The sequence below is a fragment of the Eublepharis macularius genome, chromosome 5 (genome assembly GCF_028583425.1).
Source record: "Eublepharis macularius isolate TG4126 chromosome 5, MPM_Emac_v1.0, whole genome shotgun sequence".
Taxonomy (NCBI): Eukaryota; Metazoa; Chordata; class Lepidosauria; order Squamata; family Eublepharidae; genus Eublepharis; species Eublepharis macularius.
The window spans coordinates 10,369,550-10,393,203 of NC_072794.1; the positions used below are offsets into that span (position 1 = coordinate 10,369,550).

General features: G+C 46.6%; 1 protein-coding gene across 1 annotated transcript in view; it reads right to left on the bottom strand.

The window, feature by feature from the left end:
* Positions 1-5,309: 5,309 nt before the first annotated feature.
* Positions 5,310-23,654, bottom strand: part of ATP8B3 (ATPase phospholipid transporting 8B3) — a 96,370-nt gene continuing 78,025 nt past the window's right edge. Inside the window, exons 19-28 of the mRNA XM_054979660.1 lie at positions 22,018-22,129; positions 21,059-21,134; positions 20,692-20,833; positions 18,751-19,021; positions 17,090-17,313; positions 15,587-15,670; positions 14,151-14,390; positions 11,505-11,643; positions 7,651-7,781; positions 5,310-5,966 (exon numbers count right to left, since the gene is read on the bottom strand). Of these exons, the coding sequence (XP_054835635.1) occupies positions 5,679-5,966; positions 7,651-7,781; positions 11,505-11,643; positions 14,151-14,390; positions 15,587-15,670; positions 17,090-17,313; positions 18,751-19,021; positions 20,692-20,833; positions 21,059-21,134; positions 22,018-22,129 (1,707 nt within the window). The 3' untranslated portion in view covers positions 5,310-5,678. The remainder of the gene's footprint in view (positions 5,967-7,650; positions 7,782-11,504; positions 11,644-14,150; positions 14,391-15,586; positions 15,671-17,089; positions 17,314-18,750; positions 19,022-20,691; positions 20,834-21,058; positions 21,135-22,017; positions 22,130-23,654) is intronic.

A 23,654-nucleotide genomic window follows, 5' to 3' on the forward strand; every position in this document is an offset into this window, starting at 1 on the left:
GCAAGGGAGCAGCAGGACAGTTTGCCAGCTCCTCAACCAGTCATGGGCCTGGCGGAACGTCTCCATTTTACAGGCCTGGCGGAACTGTACTAAGTCCCTCAGGGCCTGGGTCTCAGCTGGGAGAGTGTTCCACCAGGCTGGAGCCAGAGCCGAAAAGGCTCTGGCCCTGGTTGAGGCCAAGTGAACTTCCTTGGGGCCAGGGACCACAAGCAGATGTTTATCTACAGAGCGTAATGCCCTCCAGGGAGCATACAGGGAGGGATGCAGTGGCCATAACAGTCACTTTTTCCCATTGCCCATAATGTCAATCCATCCCTGTGGTGAAAAGATGCCATTTTAAAATGGCTAGCAGGAGATAACATCTGCAGTAAATTGAATTTGCCTGTCTGTTCCAGAAGGACTCCAGAAGCACAGGCCAGATCTTCTTGAAGCTAATGCTCTAATGTTCAGGCTGTCTTGTTCCAACTGGGGGTGGAAATACATGTTACTAAGTACCTAGGGACATTCAAGCGAACCTGATTCCATGTGTCGCCCCCCCTCCAACTTTCCATGCACTCGCTCGCACAGTCACACTTCAATTTGCTCCGTGTGAATACATTCACACGTTTGATATCAGTTCCTCCTCAACTGCTAAAAGTATCCCATGAAAGTGGCCTTCACATGCGCCAAGCAAGAACAGCCTGCACGTGAATTAAGGACTACAGATAAAATTCTGCACTTGAACATCCCCAGGTAATTCGCATTGTGTATTTCCACTCAAAGATTATCCCTGTTACCTTCCTGTCTGGATACCTCTCTTCAAACCCTGGGCCAAGCATAATTTTTCCTGAAGCATTATTTCCTCCACCCCAAAAGACACTCCCTTTTTAAAGTGTGTGTGTGTGGGGGGGTTCAAAACCATTTGGGGCTGAAAAGATGCTCTATATTGAACATGTGCTTTCTGGCCACCCATGGCTCTCCGTAGCGTCTCTGTGGCCGCTGTCATTTCCATACAAATGGCTCCATTGTTAGCTTCTTTGCCTTGTGTTATTTTCTATCAAGAAGGCTGGGAGGAGCCAGTGCTGACTGGCGGGGCATGATCAATTTTTGATCGAGTGTCTTCCCTCTTTGCCCCACTTTGGCTATGGGCCACCCACCTTATGTTGACTTTGATCTGGGTGATGTGCCTGGATCACTGAGCTGATGGGAACGGGAGCTTTCAAAGATGTCTCCTTCAATTTGGGAAGCTACAGAATGCTCACAAATTGAACATCTTTTCGGTGTTCAGTGAAGATGCTTGCAAAAATGCAAGCAGTTTAAGGCTGAGTACATGAGTGTTTTCTTGCTATGGTGCAAAGGATTCTGGGAACGCACCCTAGAACACAGCCAATAATCCCCTGCTACTGGGCAGGCTACCTACTTGGGGAAGCTATTTGTGCTATGATCATGCTATGATTGGTCCACCACGATTGATCTTCTCCTTAAAAAAAAAAGGTAAAGGTAGTCCCCTGTGCAAGCACCAAGTCATTACTGACTCATGGAGGGAACGTCACATTACGATGTTTTCTTGGCAGACTTTTTTACGGGTGGTTTGTCATTGCCTTCCCCAGTCATCTACACTTCACCCCCAGGAAACTGGCTACTCATTTTACCGACCTCAGAAGGACCGAAGGCTGAGTCAACCTTGAGCCGGCTACATGAACCCGGCTTCCGCCAGGATCGAACTCAGGTCGTGAGCAGAGCTTGGGCTGCATTGCTGCAGCTTACCACTCTGTGCCACGGGGCTCCTTAAAAAGTCCCTGATAAGCTTTTGAGCTTATCACACCCCTCCCGTTCTGGCCTGTTTCCTCTGAACCCAGTTTACAAACCAGTGCTAAAGGCAATGATAGATATCCACATACTTGGTTCTTTTCTGCAGTGCTACATGAAGAGCCAAAGAGCCATCAGGATTTTTCAAAGCCAATGAACTGGCTTTATTGGAAAATGAAGGAAGGAGCGCACAAAAAAAGTGAGGATATTCACAAAGAGAAACCAAGATTTAGTGGCTGGCACAGTGCCTCAAAAGAGTTGCCAACCTCCAAGTGGGGCCTGGAGTTCTCCTGGAATTACAACTGATCTCCAGAAAAGCAGTTCCCCTGCCGAAAATGGCTGCTTTGGAGAGTGGGCTCTATGGCATTACATCCTGCTGAAGTCCCTCCCCTTTCAAAACCTCACCCTTCCGTGGCTCCACCCCCAAATCTCCAGGAATTTCCCAAACCAGAATTGGCAACCCTGTATCAGAACCATTGCCGTATCCCTCCCCAGACACAAAACGTAAGATTATATTCTATTCTCATCTTTGGGCACACCATCAACAAACACGGAATAACAGCAGTATAACATCTTCTTGTTAAGACCAGCCAAATTGTCACAAAATGGTGAGTAAACTTTCAAGTTCCCCAGAACTCTTCTCCAAGCTGGATGCTTAGGACAAAAGGGGGCAGGAGGAAGAAAAGGGTGTTTCGGGACGTGATTGAAAAGCCCAGAATCTGCACTCTGTAGCCGTCTTGTTAGAGACCACAAGGTATTACAGACCCCATTTGATTAGATGGCTCTGGATAGAAACAGGGGCGGGGGGATGGAGGCACCCCCTTTGAAAATATTAAAATGAGCAGTTCAGCAGACTGCTCCCCTACCCAGATCAGAACACTTTGTCAGGCAGGGAGCATAATAAAAACACTTTGTACATTATTTGGAAATGTAAATAAAACAGAACAGGTGAGGAACTATGATATCAATGTATTGTCGAAGGCTTTCATGGCCGGAGAACGATGGTTGTTGTGGATTTTCCGGGCTGTATCGCCGTGGTCTTGGCATTGTAGTTCCTGACGTTTTGCCAGCAGCTGTGACTGGCATCTTCAGAGGTGTAGCACCAAAAGACTGTGACACTGAGAGATCTCTGTCTTTTGGTGCTACACCTCTGAAGATGCCAGTCACAGCTGCTGGCAAAACGTCAGGAACTACAATGCCAAGACCACGGCAATACAGCCCGGAAAATCCACAACAACCAACTATGATATCAGTTCCAGTTTGGAAATCAGAGCGGGCAATTCAGAACTCAAAAATCCAGGGTGAATTCCAGATGGGGATAATTTTGGAAGCATCCCTATCCTCTATTCTCTCTCTCTCTCTCTCTCTCTCACACACACACACACACACAGAGAGAGAGAGAGAGAGAGAGAGAGAGAGAGAAAAGCTGGAGATTAATCTTTGGTGATTCACGCTAGGTAAAAAGTCAATAGAAACGAAATTGCTCTTTCGCAGTACTGCATCTATCCTGCAGAGGGCAATTGTGCGTACACCAGCGAAAATTATTTTGAGCACCGTGTCATTCTGGCGCCCTCTAGAGGATTCAGTTAATAACGCATCTGGATTAAGAGTCTTCCAGTTTCATAGAAAACTCTGAACGCTCATAGATGTTTCTAATGAACTAGGTTGTTGCTAGAGGAGGTGATATTCAGTAGGTAGTTCATTTTAAATCCATAGACCAACTTTCTCCTGAGAAGAAAATCAAGGCAGCCCATAATAAAAAAAATAAAAAGAACGCCATTAAAACATAAATTTAGGCATGAGCAAATTTCTCTTTTGTTTTATTCCTTCATCTTCCCCTTTGTGGCCCCATGTTATTGATGCATGCATGTGCATGAATACAGCCCTGGAAAAAAAAGCAACCTTGATGTAAGACCACATCTGGTCACATCAAGATCCCTTGGCACGCTGTTTGATTGATGCACGAAGCGCTACCAAGTATGGGTCCCAAAATATTATTGATGCAACCTATCAGCATACATTTGTATATTTACATTAAAATGTGTTTTTTTAAAAAAAAAAAATAAGGATTTCACGGAAAGCCGTCTTGATGCAATTTTGCGTCAAGGGCTTTTTCTGCAGTATCTTATTGAAGTCACCGTTCACATGTTTTATGCTGTGGCAAACTGTTCAGTCTCTGCCTCTGTGATACTTAACCACCCTTCAACGTGCCACCTGTGGCACTTCTGAGCACCATTCCCCCATGTGCTACCTGCACCATGTTTCAGGTAACTGGGCAAAGCCCTGTCCTGTGGAGACTTCTGGCTGCCAGGTGGTTATCACCTTGAAATAGAACAGGTAAGCTGTGAGTCCCCGAGTTGCAGACCTCATGCCAGGAATGGGAGTAAACATGGCTCTTTTGCTTGATAGTATTTGCAAATTTAGCTCTCCACAAGCCATGGACTGAGAGCCAAGCTAGAAGTGCCAAATTACACTTGAATGGCAAGTGAACAGACTCACGTGTATTCCTCCCTGTTCACTTGCCATTCACTTGTGCTCCACTTGATCACGTAGTGATTTGTCACTTGTAGCTTGGCTCTCAGTACCCACTGTACTACGTAATTTGGAAATTTTAAAGGGTAGAACAATGGAAAATTCCTATTGTAATGGCTCCAACTTAGACTCTGAAGCTAATACAAGAACTCCAAAATCCAGGGAGAAATTCAGATGGACAGAATTATGGAAAAGATTCACCGTGAGATGGATTGACACAACAAAGGAAGTCACGACCTTCAGTTTGCAAGACCTGAGCAAGGCTGTTAGTTTTAGGGCATTTGGGAGGTTGTGAGGGTTGCCAAGTCAGAAGAGACTTAACACATCACACACATGCAATTATGGCAGCATTTCTACTTAAAAGCAACCCCAAGTATAGTTTAAAGAAGTATTACACTAGTTCACCTGTGCCTATGGCTAAATAGAACCTCCACAGACAGAAGCAATCTATCTGCAAATGGCAGGCAGTGGGGACCAAATTGCTCCAGTGCAAGGAGAGCTGCCCTGATTCAAGAGCCTCCCGCATCAGGGGAAAGCTATCTACATGAGAAGAAAGCACCACAACATTAGTAGAACGTATTTACAGGATTCAACCCCTTGTCTCATCTAGCAGAACGATTTCTTACATACCCCAGGGCTTTTGGCACGGTTGATCCAGGACTCAGCCCTGAAGGTTAGGTTAGGTACAGCTGAGACATACCAGGTAACTAGCTGCTGAGCGTATATAACCCTATGCCTCCATCGCAACAGGCAACCAAAACCTCTGGACAAAATATAAATGAAACCAAAGAGGGACTTGGAGCCAAATTACACTTGCCTGGCAAGTGAACAGACTCACGTGTATTCCTCCCTGTTCACTTGCCCTCCACTTGCCCTCCACTTGATCAAGTGGAGGGCAAGTGATCAAGTGGAGGGCAAGTGAACGGCAAGTGAACAGGGAGGAATACACGTGAGTCTGTTCACTTGCCAGGCAACTGTCATTCCTCACTTGTAGCTTGGCCCTCTGTTCACTTGCCGTTCAAGCAAAATTCATCACTTGTAGCTTGGCTCATATTTGCTTCCCCCTAGCAGGGTGATTTTCACACTTGTTAGGGTGCCAAGCTGTGTCTATGTTTTCTCCTGAGTTCCAGGCAAGGACCAGGCATTAATATGCAGGCACCAGGCCAGAAAAGGACTGCAGAACAATAAAGTCAGGTCTACCAGGACTTGAAGCCAGCATCTTACGGCTCAACTGTGTGTGCTCAGAATCCTCTTCCGGAGCAGAAGGGATGTGCAATATTGAGCCCCGTGACTGAAAATCTAGGCCTGTTCACTTTGGATTTAAATAAGCATAGTTGTGGCCTCCATCCTTCACTGGGTCAACAGGGCAGAAACCTCTGCTGTGCGGAAACGTCATGATTGGAGGCAACGTCAATGGTGGGCGTGGAGTCTTCTTTGCCAGGCAGCGTGGTGTGGTGAAAGCCGCTGAGTTCGCTGCGGACTCGGGGGCCCTTGACCCGCAAGCTGGCTCCCCGGGAGATGAGATCCGCGTAACCTTCCTTGTGCGAGAAGGCGTAGCTTGAGCGCCTCCAGTGGGAATTCCTCCGGATGTGAGAGGTCAGCTCCACCGTGCTTGGTTTCGTCTCCAAGTCCCTGGCTCGAGCCATCTGCCAGAAAAATCAACAAAAAGAGCAGTTATATCACTGGATCTCTTGGAGCCATCATGGGGCAAGGGGGGGGGGGGCGCAGCAGCTGAGCACCTCTCTGTCCCGACTAAGTGCCGCTCCAGGTGAGATTGGTCTACTCTTTACCTTCTGCTTGCCCTCAGAGGCAGGAAGCAGCCAGAAAGCTCTCTGTGCCCGAGTGGTGCTCCAGCTAAGCTCTTCTCCCACACCTTCTATGCCACCTATGCTGCCCTAACTGGACGAGTAGGAAATCCATGCATCCCTTCCATAACCAAAAAAAGATCACTATCCATTTTTCCTCCATGCTTCGGTCCGACATACCTACGGGACCGCCTCCCTCCCTCCTGCTTCGCTCTTCTGAACAGGGTCTCTTGCAGGTGCCACCCTGCACATGGGCAAAATCGAAAGCAGCCCATTCGCGGGATTTCTCTGTGGTGGCCCCTACCCTGTCTGAGGAGGTCAGGAGAGCCCCCACTCTCCTGGCTTTCCACAAACGATGCAAAACTGAATTATTCAAAAAGGCTTTTTACTCAGATAGGTCTTTATTGTAGAGAGGGGGGTCTCAGATGATCCGCGAATGAGTTAGGGACCATAGACCTTACCACTACGTTGTATTGGATTCTTGCTAATGCTATGTCTTTGTGAACTTGTATCTAATTACCTTACGGTATTGTTTTATCAAAATGTTCTGTTATTGACTGTACTAATCTCACACTGTGTTATCTGCCTGGAGTCTCATTGAGAAAGGTCGACTATAAATGACATAAATAAATAAGTAAAAATTATAAATCACTTTGAACCCACAAAGCTGCCTTATATCACGGCAGAACATTGCTACATCTAGCTCAGGGCTGTCTACTGCAACTGGTCAAATTCTCCAGGGTCTCAGGCAGTGAAAGGCCTATCCCAAGACCCTTTTAGCTGTAGATGGCAGAGACTGAACCTGGGAACACATCACATGCAAGGCCCGTGCTCAATCACTGACCCTTATTCCTGGCAACGCTGGAAACGTTCTTCTAACCAACCCAACCCTTGCAAAGCCAGGCTGTCATGCCTCCGGTGGGGTGAGCCACCTTACGCTGCCACCACTCTGGGATTCAGGGTCCCTTGGGAAGGCCCGAGTACCCTCCCACCCCTTCTGACCGCCGTAGCTTGGCCAATAAACAGGCGTGAGGACCCAGCAGAGTAACAACAAACAAAAGGATTTATTTACAAGAAGGTCAGTTAATATCAAACAAACAAGCAAACAAGAAGCAAGGTGCATTAGCAGCAATAGATGGGTGAAAGCAAAATAAACAGAAGGCCCTAGCGCAACTGAACTCCCTGTCCCTCTGCCTGCCAGGCCTGTCTTCTCACCCCTCCCAGACTTATATAGCACTAGCCCCCCGTGTTCTGATTGGCCAAAGAGGGTGCCAAAATGGCTTACATGCTCCTGGGAATTGTAGGCAGGCCTACTCCCACTGCTAACAGGCTTCTGAGGCCTTGCTAGGCCTTCCTGGCACAGCCAGCTCATGACACAGGCACAAACAGAACTGCCAAGGGTAACCCTGTCTAGTCCTCCAACCTGCCTTCCCATCTGGCTTCACCAAAGGTTCCCTACCTGGGGCTGTTTCCTGCGACAGCCCTTCAGCAGCCCCTTGGTGGCCGTGGCAAGAGTGGGGCTTACCTCCGACATGGTTCTGGGGCTGGAGATGATGCGCACAAAGCGGATAGTGAGGGAGGGGATGGTGTTCACTGTGACGGACAGCAAGATAACAAGCAGTGAGGCTGGGTCTGTCAGTGCATTCTTGGAGGCATCTGGGAAAAAAGAGGACGTTGGAGGGAACTTAGATCCATAATATTTTACAAGTGGGGGAACTGTTAGGGAATTTGGGGGCATCTTGCTCTTTCTTTTTGTCTCCCATCGTTCTATGCTCTGGAGTAACTAAAGTGTTACTCCACACATTTTATGTTTATTAATTCATTTTACTCTGTTCTTTTGTTGCTTAGTCAGTACAAGATAAAGGCCAAATTAAACTTAGCAAGCATATAATAATAATAATAATAATAATAATAAAAATAACAACAACATTCGATTTATATACCACCCTTCAGGACAACTTAACACCCACTCAGAGCAGTTTACAATGTATGTTGTTATTATCCCCACAACAAAACACCCTGTGAGGTGGGTGGGGCTGAGAGAGCTCCAGAGAGCCGTGACTAGCCCAAGGTCACCCAGCTGGCTTCAAGTGGAGGAGTGGGGAATCAAACCCGGCTCTCCAGATTAGAGTCCCACACTCTTAACCATTACACCAAATCCTTGAGTGAATAAGGGCTTGGATGTTTTCCCATATTGCCCTTCTCTTTCAGCATTGGGTATATTCTCTCTCAGGCATGTCTAGATATCACTGGAGTCTGAGGATTTTGTTTACAGAATTGACCCAAAGCAGATATGTACTTAACCGGTCAATCCATCAAATTTGAACACGATATAACTCTTCTTCGATTGTTTCACTTGACTTTTTACACTTTGGCCGTTTCCAGATGGCTTACCTGAAGCCGCTCCATGCCACAATGTTGTGGATCGTGCTGGGGAAAACACAAAATACCGTGTTTTCTCGCACGAGTTTTGCGTGACGTCGTGCAAAACTTGCGCGAGAAAATGCAATATTTCGCGTTTTCCCCGGCACGATCCACAACATTGCGGCATGGAGCAGCTTCAGGTAAGCCATCTGGAAATGGCCTTTATGTCATAATTCTCTTGACGACTTTTTACACTTCACTTGACTTTTTAGACTTCATGGAATAATTTCTTGTTCTGTAAACAAAATTGTTTACCTGTATCTTCTCCTTCTGAAAAGTATAAAAATGGATGCTACCAAATTCTGGTATGCACTTTTGCTATCTGCCTTGTGCGTCAAGTTTATTAGAAAATAAACTTTACTTCTGAGATCACTAAATCGGAAATCTTGGTCAATTGCTCAGACTAAGAAGAGAGGAACCTCATATTGGTACACTGAGGAATAAATGAATTTCCGCAATAGGAACCCTGAAGGACTCCGATGGGAGGGGAAATCCCTTCCTCCTTATTACCCCACTTCCTCCCCTCTTATGATGCCCCCCTGTTTAACTCTCCTGGTCATACATTCCCCCCCACCCCAACCTTTTTGGTTGACCAGCTCCCACACCCAACTGTTCCATCACATGAGGCTTCTTCTTCCCCCCAACCCTTCTACCGTTTGCTGACCCCCGCCAACCCCTATCTTTCTGTCTTTTTGAATGCAGTTCTTTCTGTGTATGGAGGGTTTAATATTGAATACAGTTCTCCTTGCGGGGAGGGAGGCTATCATTATGTAAAAATACTGTTAAGGGATTTTTATATATTCATATATAGTTTTAGCTGTATTCTTTTCTGAGCTTGGTTCTTTAGCACAGCATTATGGGAATGAGTCTTGGCTACTTCTTTCCCATTTTACCTACTTTCATTTCACTATCCCTCTTTAGAAATTGCAACGTAGGTGAAGACAGTGAGATAAAAGTTGTATTTTGAATCTACAACAGGCAGGGGTCATTTCGTAGAAAAAGAGCTGCAGGAACTTATTAGCATAACTCATCAGCACAACTCATTTGTATATGCCATCACCAGGAGTGTGTCATTAGCATAACTGATTTGCATATGCCCCACCCCCTGACATCACCTATCCTGGCTGTTTTGGACCCAATCCTGGCCATTCAGGGCCGAAATTGGGCCCAAAATGGCAAAAGGCGCCAAAAATGGCTGAAAAGGGGCCAAAAATGGTCAGGATTGGGCCGCTGCTGAGCGGGAGAGTGATCCACCACCCACCAGAGGCCCAATCCTGGCCATTTTGGGACCAATCCTGGCTCTTTGGGGCCTGATCCCATTTTGGGCCTGAATTGGGCCGTTTTGTCCCCGATCCAGGCCGAAACGGGCCCAAAATGACCTAAAAGCAGGTGGGCGGGGCCACCTGACATGTGACCTTTTTGGAGAACTACCAGAACTGTGTTCCTGCGCATTCCCCCTCAAAATGACAACAGGACATGGCTTCAGAAACACTTAGTTGTTACAACTTGGTTTTGCCAGTGTTCCTTTTATCATATCACGAATGTGCCCCTCTGGCTTTCCAAGAGGTAACAAGAGGTGCCAAAGAGGTGTTATGAATAAAAAGATAAAAAGGCAGATCGTAAGTTGCCATCCCGAGAGCCATTCCCTTTGCCATGGCTGCCTTAAGCTCCAGGAAGCCGTGGCATATGTCAGGTGTCCATTGCAAAAGCTTTGGAGCCGCTGCGGTGATGGCAGCATAAAGAGGTTTTGCAAAAAGGGCATAATGAGGAATCCGCTGCCAGCAAGAGCCAGCCGCTCCCCAAAAGACATGCAACTCTTTTTGCATCTTTGGTTCTGTTCAGGCAATAATAGATCACAGGCGTTCCTTTGTAAGAGAGCGATCCTCATGAGACAGCAAATGGCCAAGATAGCACACATGCTTTCATATTTCTCTGAAAACACGAGACCTTTTCCCTGAATGTCCCCACTATGTGAATTTTTAGATCCACACAACAGGGCCAATGAGGGCATTAGAAATATGGTATGCCACTTGTCCTTAGGGTTACAAGCAGCGACATGGGAGTGTGTGACATCGTCTGTGCCACTAAGTCACTTCCGGGGAAAACTCAGAAGTTACATGGGGTAGCTCTAGGAATCGTCAGAAACTCTATGGTAATTCTCTGTGGTAATTCTATGGTAGTTTCTGGAAATTCCTTCTGTGTTCAATATGTCCTGTATCTTTCCTATACACCACTAAATCTCATTCATCTCTATGGGACTTGTGCAACTGCAGTATGCAAGATGGTAAATACAGCTGACTCCAAGTAATGCTTATATGCCACTCTTCTAGACATATTCTAGCCATAGTGGTTAAGAGTGGCAGGACTCTAATCTGGAGAACTGGGTCTGATCCCCCACTCCTCCACTTGAAGCCAGCTGGGTGACCTTGGGTCAATCACAGCTTTCTCAGAGCTCTCTTAGCCCCACCCACCTCACAGGGTTATTGTTGTGAGGATGATAATAACACACTTTGTAAACCACTCTGAGTGGGTGTTAAGTTGTCCTGAAGGAATGTTATAATTAGTGCCCCACTCAAGAGCAACGAACAAAGTCAACATTGTTATTATCCCCACAATACAGCTGGGGAGCTGGGGCTGAGGGTAGTGGCTTACCCAAGGCCACCTAGTTTGCAATCCAACCACTTAACCACTATGCTACAGCAGCTCCAAGAGCAGTAATTAGGACAAAGTAGCTTCAGTACACTCCTCTCCATTAACCTGGAAGGAGGTAGGGCATGCAAGCAGGTTCCTGTTTGACCACCTTGGTATTTTGCTCCAAATCAGAATGCCAGCATAGCTTGAGGAAGTCATGGTAGTGCTCAACTTCACTGCCTAGAGGCAGCCCCGAACTAAGCCCTTGCCTTCCACGTGCAAATAGAAAAAATGAGATGAAATTCCCATTAGGCAGCCTCTTACCAGGGAACTGGAACACGGTGGGGGCCGTCTCGTAAGCCTGGAAACTCTGAGTGAGGTAGGAAAAAAGGCAGTAGAGCCCCAAGCTGAGGAAGATGGCCAGCACAGAGAAGATAGTCCAGAATTTGACATCAAGAACGATCTGCCCGGGGAAATGGGAAGAACAAGAGAACAACATTGAAGAAACATTTGGCACACCACCTGCCCATGCGACCTGCACGCTTTTCTTTGCATGTCTTTATTCCAGTACGGGGATAAACCTTTTGTGCTCTGTTGACCAGGCAAAGGCAGAAAGTTGGCTTTCAAGGAGAAGTAGACAAATTCACTGAGGAAATCAGGTCCATCAATGGCTATTAGCCACAGCAACTGAATGGAACCTATATGCTCAGAGGCAGTAACCCTCTGAAAGCCAGCAATAATGTAACAATAATAATAATATTTGATGTATATACCGCCCTTCAGGACAACTTAACACCCACTCAGAGCTAAACTACAGGAGATGAATTAGACGAGGACGCCAAAGTGAAGGGAGACACAATGTTAGCCGGGAAGTGTAGTTTGAATTTCATCTCTACAGAGCCGGCAAAGATTGCTCCTCAGAGGGTTTGTTACTAATTGACAGAGCCTTCGGGGAGGCAAAGAGACAAAATGAAAATTAACAAACCCTCTGAGGCGCAATCTTTGAAGGCTCTGTAGAGAGAGGTGAAATTCAAACTTGGTTTCCCAGCTAACATGAGCATTCTCGTGTAATTCATCCCGTGTAGTTTAGCTCTCAGAGCGGTTTACAAAGTCAGTGTTATTATTTTCCCCACAACAATCCCCCTGTGAGGTGGTTGGGGCTGAGAGAGATCTGAGAATGCTGTGACTGACCCAAAGTCACCCAGATGGCTTCAAGCGGAGGAGTAGGGAATCAAACCCGGCTCTCCAGATTAGAGTCCTGCCGCTCTTAACCACTACACCAAACTGAGGAGTAGCAACAGATGGAGACTGGCCTTTGTACCTGCTTATAAGCCTCTGGCTAGCCACTGTGTGGAAGGGGATGCTGTTCTAGATGGACCGTTGGTCTGATCTACAGCTGCCCTTATGCCAGACTCCTTGTATATCGATATCGATATCGATATATCAGAAGGCGTATGGCCATACCACCCTGAACTCGCCTAATCTCATCTGCTCTCGGAAGCTAAGCAGGGTCAGGCTTGGTTAATACTTGGATATATATACATCAGAAGTTTCACACTGCCTACCAATCATAGAGGACAGTGTTGCACACCCCTATTCCCTTCTGTTCCCAAAGAGGGCACTGAGGCTTGAGCACACTATCTATGGTCATTCTATAGGGAGAACCAAAAAAGGCTGAGAAGGCAGGAAATAAAAAGCACTGTGTGATACAACATACAATTATAACAGATTAAAAAGCAGGCACAAAACTTACCCACAATAATTTCATATATAAATAATTGAAGAACAAAATGTAGTTGCACACTAACAATGAGAACAAATGCAACACCAAATGATCATGTTTTGGCACGATGCCTTCATCGGTGGCTTAAAGTATAAACTTAACTAACACATCCATATCTCACTCACATCCAGGGCACCATAATACACTTCAAGAACCAGTGAGGTTGTTGAATTGAAACTTGGAATATATTATAAACTCCTTACAACAAAGCACTTACGCCTCTGGATTCACTGGTCCAACTAGCACCATTAATATACACCTGTGGCTGCTTTACAGTTGATCAGACTGCAGGTCCATCTAGTTCAATATTTCCTATTCCAAATGACTGTGGCTTTCCAAAACCTTCTTGATATCTGTTACCTGAGAGCATTTAACTGGAGATGCCAGAGGCTAAACTTGGAACCTTTTGCATGCAAAGCAGAGCCTGCCCCTTTGCGCTATGGCCTCTCTCCTTCATGGGAAGAACCCAATTTATTTATCTTTTTTATTTATTTCATTTATCCTCCACTTTCCTTCCTAATGGGGTTCCAAAGCAGTTTGTTGCTTTCCTCTCCTCTGTTTTATCCTCAAAACAACCCAGAAGTTTTGGCTGGGAGTGTGTAACTAGCACAAGGTTATAAGTTTCTGTGTCAAAGTGGGGATTCGAATCTGGGTCTCCCAGATCCTACTCCAGCACTCTAACCACTACAGTATACCCAAGGAGCCCACATCCTCCACACAGGAAAACTTTTCTTTTTAATAGAGTTACATTTCATAGAAGATTTCAGGTTGCATGGTAGTGTTCACATCTAAATAGAATTTGAAATAACCCATGGGGTTCAAGTAGGACTGCCAGCCCATGTCCATGAATCCCGGGAACTTTCTGGGGCAGTTGGAAGCAGCATCATGGATGCTATGACATCATTTCCAGGCAATCGGCCGGAAGTGACATCACTCTAGGAATTCCCCTAAGGTGAAAATCACAGCACTTTAGGGAAATTCTTAGAGCGTCATGGGCACTGTGACGTCACTCTCAGATGTGATGTCACAGCATTCACAATGTTGTCGTCCCCATTTTTCTCCCATTGCTCAATTGGTTGAACATGGGCAATTGGGGGCGGGGAGCCGGAGTTCACCCACAGTGAGCGAGAACCTGATAAACCAGTGCTGATGCCCCCAATGCTCTGGTCCCCCTCCCCAAGATTTACCTCAATTGTGACAGTCAATATTGCAGAGGTTGCTATTATCATGGCAAAGGACTGATAATCCCCAACGATCTTGGCTCCCATTTTGTCCTCACAGGCCCAGAGTGCAATGTAGAAGCTGGCCAGAGAGACAAAAGAACCCTGGACGAAGGAAAGGCAGAAGATCCGGAAGTTGAAGAGCAAGTTGTTCTGGCCTGCCTTGTAGAGCTCAGGGAACTTCAAGCTTTTCTGGTCACTCACGTCCTGAGGGTGGTGGGAGAGAAAAGGCAAGAAGTTGCTCAGGCATCAGACAGGAGGGAGGGAAAGGGGCCAATTCCCCACCTGGAAAAGGAGTGGGCCACCCAATGATTGCTGCCTCCTGTAGACCATGGCAAGAAAGGCAAATCAATCGATACCCAGTTGACCGTGTCTCTTGATATCTATTTTGCCCTCTGGCACTAAAGTTCCCTTTCTCTGGTATGGAGTCTCTCTCACTCACAGTGTTCTTGATGCTAAATAGTTGGCTGAGGGCCCTTCACCCATCAGTTCCAAGGAAACAGGAAATGGGAGTTCGCTGGGTGTAGAAAAACTTCCTTTGGATTGTCCTGCATCAACGGCATCGAGTGTCACCACATTCTAGCAGTCCATGGGAAGGAAAGAAAAGTCTCTCCATCTCTTTTTCCCCCGTGCTCCCCCCACCACGATCGCATGCAAGCAACTGAATTGGCCCTAAAAGTGTGATTTGGCCCTAAAAAGCCATATTGGCCATGTGTGTGTGTAGAGGGGTAATGTGGAGAAGGAACGTGCCCCTCTTCTCTACCATACCATTTTCTCAAACAGTAATGCCTCCCCTAGGATGTTTTTTTTTAAAAGTAGATGCCACCAAATATTGTGTCTATTACATGAAGTTTATCCTTAATCATTTTTAATTAATTAAAAAGTCCCCTTTGGGGCAAGGGTCTGTCTGTCTGTCTGTCTGTCTGGTGGTGGAGAATGCTGTCAAGTCATAGTTGACTTACAGTGACCCCGGAGGGGTTTCCATGGCAAGAGACTAACAGAGGTGGTTTGCCATTGCCTGCCTCTGCACCTACCTCCCTACCTCCCTACCTAATTTTTATTCTACCCACCGTCTAAGGAGCCCAGAGCAAAAACGGTTCTTTGCACATCACCCCTTTAAGGTTGCCTAGACTCAGTGAGACTGACTAGCCTAAGGTCCTCCAAGGAGATTAGCAGCTCAGTGGACATTTGGACCCAACCCTCCCCCCGCCCATTTCGACACTCTCACCACTAACACCACATCAGCTCTTGAGCCTTGCAAGGTCAACTGATGCACACGCCACTCGCCAATCACAGTCTCAAGAAACACGGACCAGTCATTGGGGGCAGGGGGAGACCAGGGGGTATCACTGACCGGCACATGTCCTGACTTTCAGCTGTTGGATGCTGGAGGGCAACTGTACCTGTTCAAACATCCCCATGCACAACACTGGATAAGAAGTGTAGAAGACGTTATAAAGAGCGAGGAACCAGCCCTCCAACAGAGGCTGCAAGGAAAGAGAGAAGAGAGGGAGATGGTTGAGGGTGGCCCTCACTGGACGAACCATTGCTTATTTCATTCCCGTGATATAAGGCGAAATGTGTAACTGCCTCCAGCTGAGACCCTCCTTCCTCTGCCCAGCTACTACTTGCTACTGCTGAGGCTAGAGAGAGAAGAGGCAGCAGCCAGGCACCTTTCCATCACAGCTGGATCCAGCTACAGCCGAGAGTCCCCCACCTCCCTGGGAACAACTCCCACCCACAAGACCAAAGGGAAGAGTGGAAGCAGCGAGGCATCCTTCCGTCATGCCCAGATCTTGTTTTTGCTCCCTTGTTTCTTTCTAGTGTCTGCTTCTGAACATGAAGATGGTCATTTGAATCAAAGCTACATTCTGGGTAATCCTGAAAGCAGCCCTGAAAAGTAGCCAAGGAAGAGTATCCCCATATTATTGAGGACAGGTCATGAACCAATCTCAAGACATTTTTGGGGACTAAGGAGAAACTGAAATCAGGGGCTTCCAGGTCACAGCTTACATGCGAAGCACTAAGCCAGGGGTCCCCCACCTTTTTGAGGCTGTGGAAGCCTTTGGAATTCTGACACAGCACAGGGGGTGCAGCCACAAAATGGCTGCCACTAATTGGCTGTGCAGGAGGCGGAACCAGCCACAAAATGGCTGCCATGGTTTACCTTCAGTCACACAGCATAAATCTTTATGCTGTGGTAGTAGGATTGCCAGGTCCCCCAGGACAGGGGGTCATGAGGAGGGCGCACACAGGGGGACTTACCATGTGCGCACATAGAGCATGCATGCACTCCAGATCCTTTGTTGTCGTGCTGGGAAGGACGTCATTCCCAGAGCAACCCCAAAGGCTCTGGAGCAGGTGGGAGCACTCTCCAGAGCTCCTGGGTCCATTCCCTACACCTTTCCCCCCAACCTAGCTAGGTAAGAGGTGAGGGGGGCAGAGGCTTGGAGCAGGGGATCCCCTGCTGTCACTGGGAGACAGGGAACCCTATGTGGTAGCAAGTGCTGCCAAACAGCGCTTTTTAAAAATCTGCACAGCCAATCAAATCTCCAATGGCCAATCAGAAGCCTTGCTGGGCAAAAGTCCACCCACTTTCTAAAAACACTAGGGCCATTTCCTGACGGCTTACCTGCACCCGGGACGTCGCGCCACATTTCGGATCCTGCCGGGGAAAACACGAAATATCGGGTTTTCCCCGGCAGGATCCTAAATGTGGCACGACATCCCGGGTGCAGGTAAGCCGTCTGGAAACGGCCTAGGTGGGCACCAGGAACGGTGCCAACAGGCACTATGGCATCCATGGGCACCACATTGGAGATCCCTGCACTAAATGACACCAGCTTGGAGCCATAGGGCAGAATCAAAATACCCAAATCGTCAACATTTTTGTTTAAAAAAATCACCTGGGCCGTGAAGCCAGTGTAGAAGGCGAACCAGATCTGCACCATCATGCCTGCACAAGTCTTGTAGAAGAAATACCGGAGGAACTTGCAAATCCGTAGATAGGACCATCGGCCATGGACAAAGAGGAGCCGCTGCAGGTAGCAGAACTGTGCCAAGGCGTAGTCGCTGCACTGCACCGCCTGCATCCCTTCTTGCCCACTGATCCCCACCCCAATGTCAGCAGCTGGAGAGAAAAAGAGAGAATCAGTTGGGGAGGACCTGGAACTCATGACCCAACTTCATATCACATTACATATTGGATAAGGGGGTGGCTTGAAGGAAAAGCACCAGCTTATCATCACTAAGGAAACTAAGAGCCAAGCTACAAGTGACGATGACACTTGAACGGCAGGTGAACAGACTCATGTGTATTCCTCCCTGTTCACTTGCACTCCACTACGTGATCAAGTGGAGTGCAAGTGAACAGGGAGGAATACACGTGAGTCTGTTCACTTGCCAGGCAAGTGTCATTCGTCACTTGTAGCTTGGCCCTAACAGTCTCAGCACCAAAACTGTAGAATGCTTCCCCTGGGACAGTTATCTGTCCTCAGTATCTGTCCCTTGCTCTCAGGGTCTTCTGCAAGCAGATAAAGACGTTTACGTTTTGTCTTGCATTCTTTCAACAACCACTCCTTCCTGCCCCGTGGTCAGTCTGTGTTTTTATACATGTATTTTACTTTTTGGTTTTACGGTTGTTTTGTAATGTCTTGTTTTTAATCATTAACCACCTTGATGGCCCTGACTGGGCAGGAAATGTGCATGGAGATTTTCAGAGCCCCAGGGTCCTTGCCCCAAAGACCATACACTCTAGAACTGTAAATCTTAGTCAGTGAAGGGCAAATCTTGAAGGGGAAGAAATCTCTATTGCCAAGGCACCTGGATCCCCCTCCATTGCGCAGCTTCTGTTAGATGGGGGAGAAAAGAAAGGGTCTCTGAATTCTTGTCCTGTTGATTATCACATTGAAACTGTGCAGCGTGGATGGATGATATCTGAATTCTGTTTGACCGCTGGTCAAAACTGGCTCAGCTCCTCCTGCTTACCACCCCAAATCTCCCCGACAATCTAAAGCCTCCCAAACTCCAGCTCCTGGGCTGCCCAAACCTCACCAAGTTTAGCGATGCTCGCAAATTTCCCAAACGCTGCTGGTTCAACTTGAAAATTTCCTGTTTTGATATTACTTCTTCTTTTTGCTAACTGAACCCATGTGGGACTGTACAGTTGCCTCATATCAGATTTGTCCCATTAAAATCAAGGCACTTTTTGGTGTTATTTTTAATCTCAGTATTGGTAAATGGCATTTAATGTACAAATGGGGTTAAAATGATGAATAAAATTTAAAAAAAATAAAAAATAAAAATATAGAATAAGAAGTAAACATAAAACATAAAAATAAAATAAAACATAAAACGTAACATTACAAAATATAATAAATAAAATAGAACCACAATGCACAAAAATGGACAAGAATGAATGAAAACACAAAGCAGTGAAAAGAAGTAGATGGATCCATTTCCAAGCAGGCTCCACCTGCTCCAAATCCAACAGACGAGGCATTTTTCAGAACAATCTGTTGGGCACCTTCCCTTCCCCCAGAGAAAGAATGCTGCAATCCGGCCTCACTTTTGATCATGTTGACATCGTTGGCCCCATCTCCAATGGCCAAAGCAATGGCGTTCTTGTGCCTCTTGACCATCTGGACAACGAGTGCCTTCTGCTTGGGAGTCACTCGGCAGCAGATAACTGCTTGGCATGCTGTGGCCAGCTCCACGAAGGCCACTTCCATTGAGTCCTTGTAGTCTTCCTCGGGCTTTGCTCGGTGGCAACGAAACTGCTCCCAAATGCTTCGCTTCCTCTTCTCCTGCTCTTCCCCGGCAGCATGAAGGATTTTGTCCTGTAAAGAAATCACAGATTCAAATGGTTCCTACTTTTACAAGGACAGTCCCGAATGGTGGACCCTGATTTTCATGGTCCCACCGCTGCATTTTTGCGTGTGTCCCTCTTTTTAAAAAACATATGTTAGTTGCTAAATATGTAGTTTTTCAGTCTCTGCCTTGTGACCCTCTAGGGAGGCAAGTCTTCTGCATTCCTCCCTGGGAGTAAGGCCCATTGAATGTGGCGTATCGTACTTATGTGCGGAAATGTGCCTCAATGAACTCTAAGAGGGCATGGTGCCCACATCTGCCATTTTATACACAGCTGCCAGTGGTGCTACCATGTTAAGTTTTTCTAGCACATCTTTAATCAAAATAAATCAACACACCCTTTTGCTTTTAAATTGTGCACACAGCTGGTAGATACAGGCCATTGTCACATGTTGTTAACCTCGCACAACATCGCGCAACACTCGTGGAACACCGGCGTCTTTATGGCGCAATTTTTGACATCATCATGCCACGAAAACAGAATCATGACAGGATGACGTCAGGAACTGCACCATGAAGATGGCACCATTCCGTGAGTGTTGCGCAACATTGTGCCATGTTAATGGCGTGTGAAGATGGCCACAAGCCAGGTCTCCATCCGTGGTGGGCAAAGGAAATAGCAGGAGATCATTTGGGAGGAACAACACCTCACACACTCTCTCTCTCACACACACACTGTCAGTCCTTGGCAGTTAGACCCCCAAGCCCCTCACAGCAAGCACTCAGGTGCATTGGTTGAAGAAGACTTTACTGGAGATCTATTCAGTACAAGGCACTATGAAACAGTTATTGGCAGAAGTGATTATTCAAACTTGGTCAGTTGTTATTATAGAGAAACTTCCCACCCTTCAGGGTCCGTAGGCATTCTGGCACGGACCCCCAGGAGTTACATGGGAACTGATTAGTTTAGACTAGGCATGTTACAGAATGATTCATAGCAGTCTCTGAGAACAAGATACAGCACAGCTTCAAGAAGTGAAAGAACATTCCTTCTTACAGATAACAGTCACCAGATACACCCACCCACCAGCAGGGTACATCTGTGAATACACTTGGATACCTTTTACACTCTCTCAGATGAACAATACATAATACAGAACACATAGTAATGGCAGGTAGGCAGGAGGTATGCATACCTGACACACATACAGTGACACTATAGGAATCCCCTCTAATTTCTCTAGTATAGATCGGGGGCCTCATTAGAGTGTCACCCAGAAGTGACATCCCTTTGATGTTTCCGGCTTCCAGGCTCTGCCCCCTCAGAGCCAAACTACAAGTGACGCCTGGCACAGGTTGGACACTTGTCAGCTTCCCTCAAGTTTTGATGAGAAATGTAGGCATCCTGGTCTTGCAGCTTGGCTCTCCAACTGATGTCCAATGGACTTTTCAACTGTCACTTGTCCAACATTCTGCCAAGCTGCCTACATTTCCCATCAAAACTTGAGGGAAGCTGACAAGTGTCCAACCTGTGTCAGGTGTCACTTGTAGTTTGGCTGTCAGAATCTCCCAGGATATGCAGGCATAGGCCTGGCAACCCTAAGTGGAAAAGGACATCACATATTTATTCCTACAGATCACAAATCTACTCCTACTTTGAGAATCTGCAGCAAAAAAAAGGGGAAAAAACCTGTCTTACTAAGAAGTCGCCAGTGATCACCAAAGCTGTCTTGTCACGCGTGAAAGATTCCTCGAAAAGCTGGGGTGAGTCTGGGCCGCACAAGGCTTCTCCGCTGCCAGCCAAGTTGTTATGGCTATTGCAGGAAGATTTGAGGATTTCACTGCAAGAGAAGTGGGGAAGAAGAAGGTCCTGAGCCACAGACTGGCAAAGCGGCTCCTGAATAGGCTTTTTAAAAGTGCAAGCAATCTGCGTCCCATCTCCAAATGGCCACAACCCTCCCTCCGTACCAGAGTAGCTGCTGGGACACTGTGGAACACTCAGCAATGGAACGCTGAGCAGGAAACTCTAGGTACCCTCCCACCCCTCCATCACCCCTCTTCCTTACCAGATCTCGCTCTCCCCAAGGATGGTCATGTCGTCCGACAGGAGCTGGCTTGCAAAGCCAATATTCACGGCCGTCTCTGAAACCGCAAAGCAGACCAGAAATGGGATGTGGTGGGCAGAGCATTCGTGAAAAGAGCCTTGTGGCTTCCACCCCTGGACCTCCTGATTAGATGAGCCAAGAAATGCTTTCTTGGTTGCTTGCCCTCCATGTTTCAAGTCAAGATCATTCAGATCACCTGCTACCTGATTCTGTTTTTTAACTGGAGATGCTGAATATCGAACTCAGGACCTTCAGTATGCCAGGTAGATGATCTGTCCCACCCACTTTTTAGGGTAGCCAGCCCCCCAGACTGTACCTCCTGCCACTCAGCTGGCCAATGGGAGGGAAGAAACAGGGTGACTGAATGGCCCTTCGGGGCAACATTGTGACATTGTTGGTGATGTGATGACATCATTTCCTGTATGCCCAGAAGTGATGTTGTCACGTCACCAGATGAAGCCCTGGTATTTGGGCAAAAACCATAGAGTTTTGCCCAAATATCGGAGCGTTTCCAGCATGCTGGTGATATGATGACATTAGTGCCGGAAGTGATGTCATTGCGTTGCCACTGAGCAGTAGGTCTCCCTTATAACCCACTGTCTCCCCCCTCCACACACCAGTTGCCAGGGGGAACCTGGCAACCCTGTTTGTAATACACATGCCTGACTTTTTAAAAAATTCAATCAGCTGCAACTGTGAACAGGCATGCCACGGAATGAGTGATATTTGTCCAAGCTTCCTCGGGAGGTGTTTTGCTGGAGCAGAACGGAACATTTCTGATGACTGCTGGAATTTTGCAGAAAGAAGCAAGCTGGGGGCTGTTAGGCCTGAGGTGGAGGCATTAAGGGATGGCCAACTCTGCCCTCCCTGTAATTTTCTCACCAGACCCGAACCCCTAGAATCAAATCAGACAGGCATACCTTGCTTGTCTCCAGTCAAGACCCACACCTTCATGCCGCCCCTTTTCAGTAGGTGGATGGTCTCTGGGACTCCCTCTTGGAGTTTGTCTTCTATGGCTGTGGCTCCCAGAAGCTGAAAGAGAAAATGAGATGGGAAGCTATGCATAATAGTTCAAAACTCCATAATTCAAGGTTTTTTAAAAAAAATATTCAAGACTTTTGCATTCATAGTGTATCAATGGATTGGTGGGTTGATTTTAAGTCACCTTTAAAACTCTTTTCTGGCCTGAAGGATTTTTATTTTATCATTTGAGAGCCAGTTTGGCGTAGTGGTTAAGAGTGCAGGACTTTAATCTGGAGAACCGGGTTTGATTCCTTACTCCTCCACTTGAAGCGAGCTGGGTCACTTTGGGCTAGTCATGGCTCTCTCAGAGCTCTCTCAGCCCCATCCACCTCTCAGGGGGATTGTTGTTGTGGGGATAATAATAACATACTTTGTAAAGTGCTCCAAGTGGGTGTTAAGTCATCCTGAAGGGTGGTATATAAATTGAATGTTGTTGTTATTTATTTATTTAAAACGTTTCTCTGCCGCCTTTCTATCCAAATAGAGTCCCCAAGGTGGCACGCATCAAAACATTTAAAGCATTTCAACATTAAAAGCATTTGAAGTATATATACAATAATTTAATAAAAACATGAAAACACACATAACACCAAATCGAGATATGAAGGCCAGTAACAATTATTGAGGGTATGTCAAACAGAACTAAAAAGTCTTCACCCACTGGTGGTGTCAGGTCTGACTATGTTCCTTATGTGTTCTACCCAAAGAGACTCCATTTTAATCCTGTCAGTGTTTTAAGCTCTTCTTTTGCAGGTGACAAGCAGTCCAGTAACAGCTATCTCAAAGAAGAGGAATGTTATGACTACAGCCTTTCCAGCCTTGGGAAAGTTTCACTCTCTCAGCTTCACGCCGTTTGTTTTGAGAACTAAGTGGGGAGGATGGGACTTGCTGGGCTATGCTATTCTGTACCTTAACCTTTGCCTGTCATTCGTAACAATACTCGTGTGCCAGCCAAGATATTGCATCTTGGTCAGTGGACTATAAGGGTTGTTTATATTCAGTAAAGTCTTTTGAAACCAATGGACTCATGTCTAATTGCAAGAGATAGGCTGGATTGCAACTTTTAGTAAGCCACAGTCTGACAGGTGGAAGACGACAGTAGAGAGAGACACAGACAAATCTCCCTGGAGAGGGAGTCCAAATGTTTTGGGGACATGCCCAAGAAGGCCCTTTCCCAGGTTGCCACTGGTCTAACATAAGATGGCAGGGGCACCCAAAGCAAGGCTTCTGAAGATTCCCATAATTGTATCAAGATTGTTTTCACGTGATGATGTTTTATCTATTTGTACCAAAAATTTATATGCAGCCTTTCGACAGATCTGTTCAAATCAGCTCACAAGGTTAAAATACTAAAGCAACAAGACAATATAAGGAAGCATTAAAAACAGCAACATTAAAACCAGCAATAAAACAAGTGAGGTGCTGTCTACAGACATAAAAATAGCATGAAAGAAACATTTGGGCACATTTTTAACAAGATCAAAGAATCTTTCATTGTTTTTTTTTTCCAAATTCCCTTTCACTTCTCTGCTTT